The sequence below is a fragment of the Babylonia areolata genome, chromosome 8 (genome assembly GCF_041734735.1).
Source record: "Babylonia areolata isolate BAREFJ2019XMU chromosome 8, ASM4173473v1, whole genome shotgun sequence".
Classification (NCBI taxonomy): domain Eukaryota; kingdom Metazoa; phylum Mollusca; class Gastropoda; order Neogastropoda; family Buccinidae; genus Babylonia; species Babylonia areolata.
In genome coordinates this window covers 15363494-15379494 of record NC_134883.1, presented here as the reverse complement: position 1 = coordinate 15379494, position 16001 = coordinate 15363494, and the positions used below count along the sequence as shown (strand labels likewise).

Here is a 16001-nt window from a genome sequence, read left to right as displayed (position 1 = left end):
ACAAACCCCATCATCATTTGTTTCAGTGACAGGTATTCCTAGACACAAACCCTATCATCATTTGTTTCAGTGACAGGTATTCCAAGACACAAACCCCATCATCATTTGTTTCAGTGACAGGTATTCCAAGACACAAACCCCAACATCATTTGTTTGGGTGACAGGTATTCCAAGACACAAACCCCATCATCATTTGTTTGGGTGACAGGTATTCCAAGACACAAACCCCATCATCATTTGTTTCGGTGACAGGTATTCCAAGACACAAACCCCAACATCATTTGTTTCGGTGACAGGTATTCCAAGACACAAACCCCATCATCTCCTCCTGTGTGGACGGCTACAATGTGTGTCTGATGGCCTACGGTCAGACAGGGTCTGGCAAAACTTTCACCATGATGGGGCCTGAGGACAACCCTGGAATCAACATCAGGTCAGTCTCAGCTCTACGGCAGCAATGTTAAAGATGAAAATCCACAGACCCGAAAAAAAACTGATGTGAAATTTCCATGCGAACCTCACACGGAATGAAAGTATTTGCATCAACCTATTTTGTCATTGTGTAAATGAATAGACCCACTTTTCACACAAACGTCACTGCAAAAGTTTTCTTTCATACGAAGCAGAAGCCCAGAAAACCCAATGTAATGTGAGTATTGCACAGTTGCCATATATTCTGATGTGATCAACGTGAATCAGAATTTTATTTTATTTTATAGAAATAGTAATTTCCTTAGCAAAACCAATGGTATTTTCTTCTTCTTCTTCATTGTTCATGGGCTGCAACTCCCACGTTCACTCATATGTACACAAGTGGGCTTTTACGTGCATGACCATTTTGACCCTGCCATGTAGGCAGCCATACTCTGTTTTCGGGGGTGTGCATTGCAGGGTATGTTCTTGTTTCCATAACCCACAGAACGCTGACATGGATTACAGGATTTTTAACGTACGTATTTGATCTTCTGCTTGCATATACACACGAAGTGGGTCCAGGCACAAGCAGGTCTGCACATATGTTGACCTGGGAGATCTGAAAAATCTCCACCCTTTACCCACCAGGCACCACTACCAAGACTGGAACCCGGGGCTCTCAGATTGAAAGTCCACCGCTTTTACCACTCGGCCATTGCACCTGTCAAAACCAATGATCTAAGTTTTCTTGCAGGATGTCAGTGAAAGGCTGTAACCTGGCTGAGATAACACAGAGCTTACAGGTCAGGATGTCAGTGAAGGGCTGTTACCTGACTGAGATAACACACAGCTTGCAGGTCAGGATGTCAGTGAAGGGCTGTTACCTGGTTGAGATAACACAGAGCTTACAGGTCAGGATGTCAGTGAAGGGCTGTTACCTGACTGAGATAACACAGAGCTTACAGGTCAGGATGAGATGGATACTTATATAGCACCTATCTTCGGTCGGAGACCAAGCTCTAAGTACTTTACACACCCAGCCATTTGCACAACAGGCTGCCTACCTGGGTAGAGCTGATTGATAGCTGCCATTGGGTGCTCATCATTCGCTTACTGTGTCATTCAAACAGGTTTCAGTCACACACACATGGACACTCAGAGACATATAACATGTATGACCGTTTTGCTTTTTTACCCCACCATGTAGGCAGCAATACTCCGATTTCAGGGGTGTGCATGCTTGGTATGTTCTTGTTTTCATAACCCACCGAACGCTGACATGGATCACAGGATCTTCAACGTGCATATTTGATCTTCTGCATGAGTATACACACAAAGTGGGTTCAGGCACTGGCAGGTCTGCACATATGTTGACCTGGGAGATCGGAAAAATCTCCATCCTTTACCCACCAGGCGTTGTTATTGAGATTTGAACCTGGGATCCTCAGATTGAAAATCCAGCGCCTTTAACTACTCGATTTTTGCGCCCGTGGATGGGAGGAGAAAGAGTGCTGACCTTGTGATGTTTTGTCTCTTCAGGGCTGCATGGCTTTGTGTTTCAGGGCTGTGTCTGAACTGTTGAAGGTGTGTGGAGAGAGGGGGGAGACCAAGACTTACACTCTAAAGGTCAGTGGATAGAGTAGGGAGGGTTTTTTTTATGTTTTAAAAGACTTTTTTGACTCACTTGTGTAAACAAAGTGAGTCTATGTTTTAACCCGGTGTTCGGTTGTTTGTGTGTGTATGTGTGTGTGTGTCTGTGTGTCCGTGGTAAACTTTAACATTGACATTTTCTCTGCAAATACTTTGTCAGTTGACACCAAATTAGGCATAAAAATAGGAAAAATTCATTTCTTTCCAGTCATCTTGTTTAAAACAATATTGCACCTCTGAGATGGGCACAAAAAAAATAAAAAATGAAGCCTAATTATATGCAAACTGCATTTACTGTTATATTTATATTTTTTGTATTCTCTAAACTTGGCACTTTGATCTCATATTCTGACCCAACAACAAGAGCAGTCATTATTATCATTTTTGGTTCAAACAGGAACCTTCTTTTGCTAAGCATGAAATTTTCATTTATTTTGCAAACGTTTTGGTGCAGATAGTAAACAAGGGAAATTACTCTGTAATTAATGCAAGGGGACTTAATTTATCACAGTGAGTCTTGAAGGCCTTGCCTCTCTTGTTTTTTTTGTCTGTGTTCTCACTTGCAGTGTATGTATGTGTCTGACAGCATGTTAAGGTTGTGATTCGTAGTAGTCCAGCTCTAATCCTTGTTGTCTTTTAGAGGGTTTCTTTTTTTCTTTTTTCTTTTTGCTGTATGTGTGTGTATATGGAACAGTGCGTGCATGGGGGTATCGTCTTCAAAGTAATTGAATTTCATGCTGTTGTTTTATCACTGGGAGGCATCACGGCAGAATCAGTGTGGTGTTGAAAACTTCTGACCCAGCGTTCACTAGTGGTCAGAGTTCAAGGCCCTGTTTTGGCATGGCGTTGTTGTGTCCCTTGGGAAAGGGCACTTAACTCCTGATTTTTTTTTTTTTTCTGCCCCATCATCTGCACCGTTTCAGTGGCATTACTCCCACGCCGCTCATTTAGATTCCCCCATTCACGGCCACACCCGGGTTCGTCCGTCGCAGTTCCAGCGTCGGCAGTCCACAGGGAACCATCGATGTTAGGTCGCCAGGAGGCCACACACCAGAGGAGACCCTGCACTGCTGCTGAGTCACTTCAGTGGTGTTCAGTGGTGCCTGTTCTGTTTTAACGTACTTAGGACACCACCTACTAAGCCCCCTACTAACGGCAATAATGGCTTAGTCTCGGAGCCAGACTGAGTGAGCGTCCCTCCCAGAGTGGAGACCGCCACTATGTCCCTCAAACAGCCCCCCATGAATCTGCCGACACTTACGACATTGACAGGACTCACCTGGTCACCATGAGAGAAGGGCATGAAAGGCCACAGACTTTGAGACTATTTTGTTTATATTGATGATGATGAAGGAGAAGGAGGATGACAATGATGATGACGATGTTGCTATGGAGGTCCATTTTGGTTTGGGACTGCGTGACAAGGCTGTACTCTACGCTTCCTGTCATAATGATATCCTGGCATTAACCAGGCCAGAGAGATACAGACACTTGCAGTGTTGGTCAGGTAATTAGAGCAACACACCCAAAGATGCATCCTTGAAGTGGATGACACTCGACTGTGTGGTCCCAGTCTCCCCATTTAAGCCCACAGCACACTCAACTCTGGGTAGGAGCCGGCCACGGGCCGAAAAACCCACCTCCGCTGGGATTCGAACCCGCATCCTCCCAGCCGTCAGTCCGCGACGCTAACCACTTCGCCACGGCGGCTGGTAACTCCTGATTTTTTTCCTCACTCCAGGGTGGGTGTGTGTTTGGTCAGGGAGGCTGGAAGAGGAGGACTGGCCTGCATCTTGGTGCGTGATCTCCCCCACTCCTCATGTGGAGTGTTGGCCTAGCCAAATTCTGTAGAAGAATCCACTTTGATTGGAAAACAGATAAAAATTACTTGCAGGAAAAAAAAAATTTAAATGGGTGGCGCTGTCAGTGTGGCGACGCACTCTCCCTGGGGAGAGCAGCCCGAATTTCAAACAGAGAAATCTGTTGTGACAAAAAGAATAATACTTCTTCTGCGTTCACTTGTATGCACACGAGTGGGCTTTTACGTGTATGACCGTTTTTACCCCGCCATGTAGGCAGCCATACTCCGTTTTCGGGGGTGTGCATGCTGGGTATGTTCTTGTTTCCATAACCCACTGAACGCTGACATGGATTACAGGATCTTTAACGTGCGTATTTGATCTTCTGCTTGCATATACACACGAAGGGGGTTCAGGCACTAGCAGGTCTGCACATATGTTGACATGGGAGATCGTAAAAATCTCCACCCTTTACCCACCAGGCGCCGTCACCGTGATTCGAACCCGGGACCCTCAGATTGACAGTCCAACGCTTTAACCACTCGGCTATTGCGCCCGTCAAGAATAATACAAATACAGTACACTTCTGACAACGCCCTTTCAGGTGTCCATGGTGGAGATCTACAACGAGACGGTTCAGGACCTGCTGACCACCTCGGCCAAGACCCTGGAAGTGCATGCAGTGGGTAACATGGTTCGAATCCCCAACATCACAGAGATGGCGGTGGAGTCCCTGAAAGACATCAAGGAGATCATGGAGCTGGGCGACAAGAACCGCTCCGTGGCAGAGACGAAAATGAACTCCACAAGGTGGGGGATTGGGAGGGAGGGGGGTGGGGTAGGAGGAGGGGGAGGGTGGGACTGCAGTTGCCAAGATTATTCTCTCTTTTCAAAGAGTTTCGGTTTCTAGGAGGTGTCAGAGCATGCAGACTCATCCATTTACACTGCACGACATCTGTTTTCAATATGAAATATAAACAAGGAAGGGGCAGAAGGGAGGACGTAATATTTTTGCACGTATGACTATTTGTTTATTGCCCCCACAATGTAGGCAGCCATACTCCATTTTCCGGGGAGGGGGTGGGGGTGCATGCTGGGTATGTTCTTGTTTCCATAACCCACCGAACACAGACATAGATTACAGGATATTTAACATGTGTATTTGATCTTATGCATGGGTATAAACACAAAGGGGGTTCAGGCGCTAACAGGTCTGCAGATTTGTTGACCTGGGAGATCCGAAAAAATCTCCACCCTTTACCCACAAGGTGTGCTTGGGATCGAACTCAGAAAACTCAGGCGAAATTCCAGCGCTCTGTCCATTCAACCAGCCCACCTGTCCTTGATCAAGCTGTCATGTTTTCTATGTTTAAAACATCCCTGAAGAAATATATTCTATAACAAGAGAGGCAAGGCCTTCAAGACTCACTTGTGATACACTTAAAAAAAAAAAAAAAAAATCCAAGCTTTTTATGTATTGAGTATAATTTCAAAATATAATGTTTAAGATGAGAAAGATCAGTTTAAAGCAAATTAACTCCCCTAGCATTACAGAGTAATTTCCCTTCTTTACTCTCTGCACCAAAACGTTTGCAAAATAAATAAAACTTCCATGCTTAGCAAAAGAAGTTCCTGTTTGAACAAAAAATGATAATAATGACTGCTCTAGCTGTTGGGTCAGAATATCAGATCAAAGTGCCAAGTTTAGAGAATACAAAAAATATAACAGTAAATGCAGTTTGCATATAATTAGTCTTCATTCTTTATTTTTTTGTGCCCATCACAGAGGTGCAATATTGTTTTAAACAAGATGACTGGAAAGAACTGAATTTTTCCTATTTTTATGCCAAATTTGGTGTCAACTGACAAAGTAGTTGCAGAGAAAATGTCAATGTTAAAGTTTACCACGGACACACAGACACACACACACACACAGACAACCGAACAATGGGTTAAAACATAGACTCACTTTGTTTACACAAGTGAGTCAAAAAGCACAGTTCCATTAATTTTTGTTATCTCTATGATACCCTGGTTCATGCTGTGTATTCATTTATTTGTTTGTTAAAACACCTTGCTATAGCGCATATTCTTGAAGCTCCATTCGTCGTGTTTCATTGTGAGTGCACGTTTGTTCATGCGTCTGTGCGCGTGCTTTGTGTGCCTGTGCTTGTGTGCGCATGTGTTCAGTGCGTGTCTGTGTGCATGTATTGGGGGAGGGGAGAGAGGCCGGTGTGTGTGTGTGTGTGTGTGATGATTGGGTGATGTTGCCATGTCTTTTAGGTGTTTCTGCAAACGCCTTAGGCTCCTTCACACGTTCGCAGTGTCCAGTGTAGCTGCTATTGTTATGCTACCCAGTGAGGAAAACTTTTTTCAATTGTTGAAACCGCTATAACGTTCCATTGTCTGGAACGCTACCTTACGTCAGGAACACTATAGCATTCCATCGTCCGGAGTGAGTTAAAATGACAGAAGGAGAGGACTGGGCCCTGACTTCCTATGCCGAGCCCTAGACTCTGTGGATATGAATATACCACCCTGATGGCCATGAAAGCTATTGATGATGATGATGATGGCGATATGGATACTTATATAGCACCTATCCTTGGGAGAAGACCAAGCTCTAAGTGCTTTACAAACACAGAGGCATTTGCATAGACGGCTGCGTACCTTGGTAGAGCCGACTGACTGCTGCCACTGGGTGCTCATCATTCATTTCCTGTGTCATTCAATCAGGTTTCAGTCACACACACACACTTGTACAGACATGTAACATTTTATGTGTATGGCCATTTTGTTTATTTACTTTGCTATATAGGCAGCCATACTTCGTGTGCTTAATGAGTATGTTCTTGTTTCTATAACCCACCTAATGCTGACAAGGATTACAGGATCTTTAAATGTCCGTATTTGGGTCTTAATCTTTTTTAAGGATGGCAATAAAGTGTCAACATCACTGATTTCAGTTCCCGCTCTCACCTGTTGCTGCGAATCGCCGTATCTGGAACAGACAAGGTCAGTGGGGCGGTGTCCAATGGTGAGTTGACCTTGTGTGACCTTGCGGGGTCGGAACGTATCGGCAAGACAGAGGCCAGCGGTCAGCGGTTGGTGGAAGCAGCAGCCATCAACAAGTCACTGTCTGCTTTGGGACAGGTGTGTGTGTGTGTGTGTGTGTGTTTGTTCTTTTGTTTAAAATATTTTCACAATTGGTGATGTTAGATGAGGGTAGGGAAAAAATTGAGGGAGGGAAAAGTGCATGTGAGTATGTAAATGTGTTTGTGTGTGTGTGTTCGTATGAAGGAAGTGGCAGCCATCAACAAGTCATTGTCTGCTTTGGGACAGGTGTGTGTGTGTGTTTGTGCATAGTAAGTGTCTGTTTGTTTATTGTGTATCAACAAATATGTGTTTGTGTTTCCATACATTCAGATAAAGATATGTAAATATGTGTATGTGTGTGTGTGTGGTAAGCATGTACGTGTTTTTGGGGTGTATGTATCAACAAATGTGTGTGTATAAACCCCTCAAACAACACCACCATGGTAGAACCAGGACCCAAGCCCCAAACAACTTGACATTAGGTCGTTCAACTCAGTCTGGACAATGGAACGCTATAGCGTTCCTGACGTAAGGTAGCGTTCCAGACGATGGAACGCTATAGCGGTTTTGACAGTTAAAATTTTTTCCACGTTTTCTTCATGGGGTAGCATAACAATCGCAGCTACACCGGGCATTGCGAACGTGTGAAGGGTCGAATGGAAAGTTTCTTCATGAGATTTTGTAACAACACACTCCTTAGCAAGCCAGCGAGTCCAGGACCCCACACAACAAGCAAATCTGCATACGTATCGAAAATGGCGTCGCAGGCGATACAAGTGGAAATTTTTGGAGCAAATTAGATCACAACAGCGGCTTTTACTACTGCTGAAGTGATTGAAATGCTTCAAACTGAAGGTTTTGACATCAACGAGGATGATGAAGACGTTGAATAAAGTATCTGCAGTGAAGAAAGCTTCCAGCAAGAAGGTACTGATAGTGGCTCAGCTTCTGAGAGCAGTAAAGAAGCGTTCACACGACGTGAGGAGAGGGGTCAATAGGTCAAGTACATTGAGTTTTATTCAGTTACTTTATGATTTGTATTTTTTGTGACTTTTTTTTTCCTAACCCTGACAAATGGGTTGTCTGAAGGGAAAAGCAAGGGAGGGAACTGTTCATCTGGAGTGAGTTAACTCCACTCTTCACATGATAACAGGTGTTGGCTGCTGGAGATGAACACAGAAAGGCATTCATCACTGGTGTGTGTTCTGTCTGGACAGGTGTTTGCTGCCTTGAGGAGCAGCCAACTCCATGTACCTTACAGGAACTCTAAACTGACACAGATCCTGCGTCCATGCTTGGGTGGGGATGCGAAGGTAAGGGGGATGATGGTCCATATAAATGCCTGCTTTTTTTTATGTGAATCAAGAATACAGTTATTTAAAACTTTTTCCCACCCAGAAACCTCTTTGTTAGTTCTTATCTACTGATCACACGACAATGACAATAGTTATTATAAAATTATTGTTATATTATTACTAAAAAAAAAAAAAAAAAGGGTGGCGCTGTAGTGTAGCGACACACTGTCCCTGGGGAGAGCAGCCCGAATTTCACACAGAGAAATCTGTTGTGATAAAAAAAACAAAAACAAATACAAATAACTTTTCTTCTGTAGTTTCCTCTCCACATACTTATGCAGTTTTTACTTCTCTGTTTGTTTATTTATTCATTTGTTTAATTATTTAATTATTCATTGAACACTCTTTTACTATGCTTGTTTCTTACCAGAGCAGCAGTGAACGGGCAGGTGTGGGTTGGGGTGGGGAGTGTTTGTGCTGGTGACCGTGCACCCTTGATAAAACAACATGAGTATCTGAGTTTGGAGTGAAGCTTCATAGTTTGTTTAACTGGGGTGGGGACTTGTACCAGGAGGGGGGGGGGGAGTACAGTTTCAGTTTCAGTAGCTCAAGGAGGCATCACTGCGTTCGGACGAATCCATATACGCTACACCATATCTGCTAAGCAGATGCCTGACCAGCAGTGTAACCCAACGCGCTTTGTCAGGCTTTGAGAAAAAAATAAAAATAAAAATAAAATAAAATAAATAAATGAATAAATAAATAAGGGGTGAATAAATAATAGATAAATACATAAAAAAAATTACTACTACCACTACTAATATGAAGAGAGAAAAGGGGGGGGGTGGTTCTTAGGGAAGGGGGGGGGGATGTAGGGGGGGATAGGAGTTGGAGGAGATTGTGGGTTCAGGGTAGGAGGAGAATGGTGTGTGTGTGTGAGTGATTATGTGATGATATTTTAATTTGTATACTTTTTGAACTTACTCAGTGTCAGTTTAATTGTTTTTTTGTTGTTTTCCAAGACTTGCGTGTTTATGAATGTGAAAAACCTCTAACATATTTTTGTAGTTTTTTGATGAAGCAGAAAAGCTTTTCTTCTAGCTTTGCTTACATTTGTACATATGTGGAGAAAAAAATCTTTCTGTTATTTTGGATGAAACAAACAATCATTTCTTTTGTTTTCTTTTTTTTGCTCAGGCTTGCGTGTTTGTGAATGTGAGCCCGGACGTGAAGAACTTTGCGGAGACATGCAACACACTGGAGTTTGGCAGCAACGCGCGTCAGATCGCACTGGGCCAGGCCAAACAGAATGTTCGCAAAGCTCCTGGTGGACCCTAACTCCACCCTTGCCCGCCATGTCCTGAGAGGCATTAAGCAGGGAGTGGCACTCTTGAGTCAGTTGATCACACTTGCGGGCGCTTTGACATTTGCGTGACCAGGATTTATAGATTCATTGTTTGTTGGACGAGTCTTGACTTTTACGTGACCAAGATTTGTCAATTCATCATGTGTTGGATGAGTCTGTGTTTGGGGTAAATCGACTGGCGGATGATCGGCTCTGAAACTGTGGTTAGCTGGGCTTTAAGCAACATGATTTGGTTTTTATTTGATGCAGGGTAAAGTTTTGATCTCTGGGATAAAGTAACTGATGGGTGATCGGCTCTGATATAGCTCTTTTGTGATCAGCTGGGCTTTTACCAACATGATTTAATTTGATATAATTTGGGGTAATTTTTTTAACTACATCACGAAAAATCACAGGGAGAGAGGACAGCTTTGATGATGTTAAGTTTCTGCTGTCAGTAATCGGGTGGAAATTCAGTCTGTTTACTTTGTTTAGGATTTGTGTTCATTTGTTGAAAGGTATTGTGTTGACTGATATAAGAAGCATGGATCATGGATGATACATTGGTTGTTAAGAAATGTACAATGTATGTTTCTTTTTACATTTGCTTTTTTTTTTTTTATCGGATGGTCTGATCTGGATGCTTGGAGAGACATCCATCTTGTCTCATGTTCTCTCCTATTTGCTCAGTTTTATACTTTTGTGATGTGTTTGAGAAGAAAATGTCATCAATGGCAGACATATAATTAGTTCTGATTTGCTGGAAACTTTAAAGGGGAATAACTGCGGCTTATGCCTCAGCTCTACGCATGACACTTATGTGCTCGTGAGGTGTTGAAGTTCAGTCTTCATAGGAGTTAGTTATATATTTTTTATATTCCTTTATTGTTATGATCAGTCCGTCCATCCACACAAATGTGAAAACCCGTCCATGCATTGTTTTTTGGAAGCTGTGATATTGATGTCCTCTTTTCCTATATGTTGACCTGTGTTTCTCTTGTCTTTCTCATCAGTGAAGGAGAAAGAGTCGGCTTTCACGTCATGAAAATGAACAGGTTTCTTTGTCTCAGATGGTGAACAGCAGCATAAGATGTTTCGCGATCAGAATTCAGAATAAGTCTTTTTTACCAGGTGTACCAAGTGTATCACTTGATACGAATCCAGTTACCATTAGTTGTTCACTGCATTTGACTCAAGATCACCATCAGCGGCAAAGATCTTTTATTACCAGTATTCTGAACTGTCTATAACATACTGGTGAACAGTTTACATGTACTGCCAACTGAGCATTGAAAACAGTGACTTCCATTTGAAATAGTGCAAGTCAAACTGAAGGGATAGAATGGAGTGCAGTCAGACTGACAGAACATGTAATGGTTATAGGGAAGACTCAGGCACTTGTATGTCTTCATTTGTTTGTTTGTTGTGTTTGTGGTTGCTGTTTTGTTCTTTTTAGGCACTACATGCAGAAAAGAGCAGTCATTTTCATCCACTGCTTTGAGTTGATTTCCTGTTTGTTCAGTTGCCAACCTCTTCATCTGTCATGGTATAGAACTAAACTATTGCCTGATTTGGACATGTTTCAAACTGGACCGTGCATCGGCCCATTGTTAGAGACGTTGCTAAGCAGGGACTCTGCACACATGTACTGACAATTTACTGCTGAAACTGATTTTTTATAACTGCTGTTATTGAGAAACATGCATCACATTACCAAGTATTATCTGGTTGATAATCATGTTTTTTTTTATGATTGCACATTCATGGTAGTGAAGTGTAGATATAAGTTTCTTTTCATTGGAAGGACTTTTTTGTTATAAGTGAAATAAGGATGATAAAGACATTGTAACAGATGATCTTGATGTGAATAGAGTAAAAAAACATTTTAAAATCAGTGAAAGTGGACTGCAACATCTACTAATGATAATATTGCTTCCACTATGCACAAACATTACCATTGACAGGTCCCTGAGTTCAGTATTCTAAAATCGATAATGACCCTGTCCTGAGACAAATGCTGCAGACTGCATTGGAGATGATTCTTGTTTTGTCTCTTCTTTTTTTTTCCATCAGATCTACCACAGCAGTAGGTTATCATTTTGGTATTGTGAATGAAAATAGTTATTATTTGTCACTTCTGTACAGTGTCTGAAACCAAACTCCAGATAAAAGAAACAAACAAACAAAAGAACTCAACTTCTCAGTCACAATCTGTACAAAACAGGAGTGTTCTTTGTATATCTGGGTCAGAGACATTTCTAATGAATATCGCAGTCATCTTGGTTCTGATCACTTTGTGAAATACTTCCTCTGTCGGTTGCTATTTTCGTGATGGGGTTTTCTTCATTTAGAAAAGGCTGACCTCTTATTGTCATGTATGTTTCAAGTGTTTTCTTTGGACAAGTTTAACTGAAATTGTGCAAATATTATTGTTACAAATGTTTGATGTGTTCTGTTTTGGCACTGTTGCGTGCTGGCGTTCTGTGTTTTTGGAGCTATGGTTTGTTGAGACTTGTTTTATAAATCATAAAACGTCCGACTATAATTGAAAAGGTGGAAGAAATTAAAGTTGATAATGAAAGTGTCAAGCAAATGAAAGAAATGAAAGTTGATGTTCAAATCATTTTAAAAGGTGAAAACAGTCTGACATATTGTTATTGATGTTGTGATTTCTAGTATTGTGAACATTTGAATTTTTTGTCCTGGTTTGTGACTGTTACCATGATTGTTGACTATTGCTGGTTTGTGTGCGTGTGTGTATGTGTGTGTGTGTGTGTGTGCAAAAAATGTGAAAAGAATGGAATATGTATCTCATTATCATTATCACTGTATAAAATAAGAGAATGCTTTATTTCTTGTCACACAATGCCCTTCTTTGTCTGAATTCATTTCTGCTCAAAATGCAGATTTATAATAATTCATAGGTTGGGTGGTGCTTTTGTTTTCTTGTCTTTTAATACTTAAGTTTCAACCCTTTTAATAGAACAGATATTGTCAAGCCACCACTGTTTTTACCAAAGATGAAGATAAAGAAAGAGATGCTCACATATGTATAGTTGATTAGACACCAGTTTTTGAGCAGTTTGCTGTTAGATCATTCCAAACTTTTATTGTTAATCTGACTGTGTGGGGTATTGTGTCGAGAATACCCTTTACAGAAATAGCATGGTCTTTTTATTAGTTTTATTAATTTAAAAGATTTTTTGTGTGTGTGCTTTGAAATGATGCAAAAGTGCCTGACAGTATGAACATTGGAATTGTCTGCAAAAGTAGGGGAGAAAAAAGAAGGGTTTTTTTTGTTTTTTTTTTACTTTGTCAAAAAGAAAAAAAAAGTCTTGTCATTGTCATTCACTGCTAAACTTTATGCTTTCTTTCTAGCTTGGAGGAGGAGGAGGAGGGGGAGGAATGATATGTCTGGTCATACTGGTGACTGTAGGCATTTAGTTTTAAGTAGTCGTTTTCATATTTAATGTTATCATTTAAAGATAAATCGATAAAAAGGTTTAGAAGATGGTGTGGTGTTGTGTAGTGGGATGGGGAAAACAGGGCAGGAGGAGGATGAAATCAAAGATGAATCATTAAAAGTACAGTGGAAGAAAATTAGTGACTGGACTTTGTAAAAGGGAACTCGATTTAAGAAGGAAAACAGTCGATAAGGAATGTGAAATTTTGAAACATCAACGTTCCCAGTGACTGTAGACGACAGACGTCCATGCAGGTAAGGCTTCATTAACTCACGGTCAGAAATGATGTGCTCAGCTGCAGTATGGCTTTAACAAATGATAAAAGAGCAATATTTAGTCAGTAATTGATTAGATAATTGTCTGTGAATCAGACCAAACTCTGAGAGAGCCCACTCATGTGGTTTAAAGGAAAACTCTTGTTTCATGGTAATTATTGATTTTTTTATTTACAGTTTCGATAAATGTGACTGATTCCCCCTCACCAGCACCTCACAAAGAAAAACAAACTTTATCATTTATTGAAATCTCATTTACCTAGGCATGCATTTAACCGTCCATTTTGTTCTTGTTTTAATTATATCTTTTTAACTCAGTACTGCCAGTTAGCTCCCCTGACTTTCCCCACAGACAACCCATTTGTATGGGTAAGAAATAAAATCGCCACAAAACAAATGTTAGAATTTATGAACTGAAAACTTAAAAACTGATCAGTAATATAAGTTAGTTTGGGACAAGATATAAAACATCCTCCCTTCTTATGCTATCTTACAGTGAGATGATGAAAGTATCCATATTTTTTGTTCAAAATTTTCACACACTGACGATTTGTAAACGAATCCAGGAAAGCACAAAGAGTTTTAAACAGATTAAATTCAAAATGTTATACAGCCATGATAGGGCCTGTTTGTCTAATTCTGTTGTCAGCCCTGTGACAGAGACAAAACTGGGTCAGACGCCATAGTTGACATGAACTGTTTACGTGAACCAGTCACCACGAAAGTAACTCCTGCTTGTGAGCATAGCAACACACACTGCATTTATTGGTCGCAGTGGAGAGTGGAAAGTTCAGTTAGGCTATTCTTAGCTCATAATGTCATTATGGAAATTAGGTGCCACCCCAAAAATTCAAAACTATCTAAGGCCCCAATCGGAGCGCTTCATCTGAAATGGTTGTAAACAGTAGGGCCTGGATCGGGGCCTTTCATCCTGAGGGAGTTAAGGGGAGTGGGGATTGTGGAAGAGACAAGAGAGTCTGTGAATAAGAGAAAGGAGTTATATACAGACCAGCTGAACTATTTTCAAGGGTTTGAAAACACTGTCAATACAAAATCGGTAGCGTAAGCAGCACTGACTTGAAGTTGTGTACCTTGTGAATGGAGATAGTTACCACTCTTTACTGGGTGTCAATACATACCTGATCACAATTCCTGGCTAGATGGTTGGTTTGATTTATTAAAAACCTATGTTGACAAGGTCATCAATAGTGCATTAAAAAAAAAAAAATCATTAGATGGTCAAGTGTTGTTATGTGGAATGTTATTTATTATGAAAATGTATTCATGCAGAATTTGCATTTTACTGATTCTGAACAGTTGTGCAATGGAATGATTTTGTATCTTGTTTGCTGTGATCCATTCATTACATGGAGACAGATCACAGGGAAGAGACTGAATCTGGTACCTGGACAGAGTAATTTTGTCTTGGATTGTCTGTGATATATTCAATGTGAAGTCAGGTGTGAATAACGTTGAGTTTTTTTATGTATACAATTCCTGATGTTTTTCAACTCTATTTTTGCAATACTGTGTTAGGAGGACTGATGAAGAGGCGTGTTAGAAAAGTGGTTGTTTATTCGTCTTGAAATCAGATGTAGTCTTTATAAAGATAGGAGGGAAAGAGATATATGTATATGTATGTAATGTAAGAGTTTAAAATGTTATCGGGATAGTGCGGTTGTATATCCCAATGCTTCTATGTCAGTAATTTGGATTTTTATTGTTTTTGTTTTTGTTCTGTTTTTTTTGTGTGTTTTTTTTTTTTTTTTTAATCTATGGTTCTCCCCCTTCCCTGTCCCTCCTCCTTCACTCCACTTTATTTCTGGGTGAGAGGAAGAACGGGGGAGTGGGGGGTCAGTATTGAGGAACCGGAACCAGTAGGAGATAAGGAGGATAACACAGAATGTGTTATTCCAGTGCTTTTGCTTGGACTCTTTTTGCTGTGGATTTTTTTAAATTTTTTTTTATGTATTCAGTTTTTCTTTTTGCCTTTGCCCCTCACCCCCCATCCCCCAACCTTTTTTCTCTTTTATGCCATCTGTGATGTACTATCTGTGCTTTTTTTTTTTACTCTGGTGACTAGGTGGTGGCATTGTAAACACTTGGATGGGCACTAGCTGTCCATTCTGCAGTGTTATTTGCCCATATGGCCATTTTCATGCTTTGGCTTTGAAGTAATTTTTTGTTCCTTTTTACGATTTTTTGTAATCTGTGGATGATAAATTAAATGGAAGAGCTGACTTCTGCAGTACAGCCTAGTCTTATTTGACCTAAGTAGCTAAATGGCTCGGATAATGCGTCATCAACTGTGTTTTGTGGGTTTGTTTTGGTGTTTTGTTTTTGTGTGTAGATGTGACAGTTTTGTGTTGACATGGTTTTGCATTTGTATAGCTTGGCAGTCCTGATACGGCCCTGTGTGGTTGGCTGGACTAAAAGCAACAATAGACTTTACCTTTGCTTGTTTGCGTGGGGATGTGTGTGCGTGATTTTGTACATGTTTGTAATTTTGTTTGTGTGTGTGTGTGTGTGCGTGTGTGTGTGTTGACATATTCTGTTCAGCTGTTGTTGTTGTTTTGTTTTCTTTTTTTCAGGTGTTTTTTTATGGCTTAGCATTTGTAGTCACTGTCATCTGATTGAACATGTCCACCATCCTTTCTGCTTCT

At 40.9% G+C, this 16001-nt stretch overlaps 1 protein-coding gene across 1 annotated transcript in view; it reads left to right on the top strand.

The window, feature by feature from the left end:
- The window catches only part of LOC143284568 (uncharacterized), an 82476-nt gene extending 67291 nt beyond the window's left edge, over positions 1–15185 (top strand). Inside the window, exons 15-20 of the mRNA XM_076591359.1 lie at positions 297–433; positions 1977–2040; positions 4468–4673; positions 6830–7016; positions 8177–8272; positions 9452–15185. Of these exons, the coding sequence (XP_076447474.1) occupies positions 297–433; positions 1977–2040; positions 4468–4673; positions 6830–7016; positions 8177–8272; positions 9452–9592 (831 nt within the window). The 3' untranslated portion in view covers positions 9593–15185. The remainder of the gene's footprint in view (positions 1–296; positions 434–1976; positions 2041–4467; positions 4674–6829; positions 7017–8176; positions 8273–9451) is intronic.
- The last annotated feature ends 816 nt before the right edge of the window (positions 15186–16001 follow it).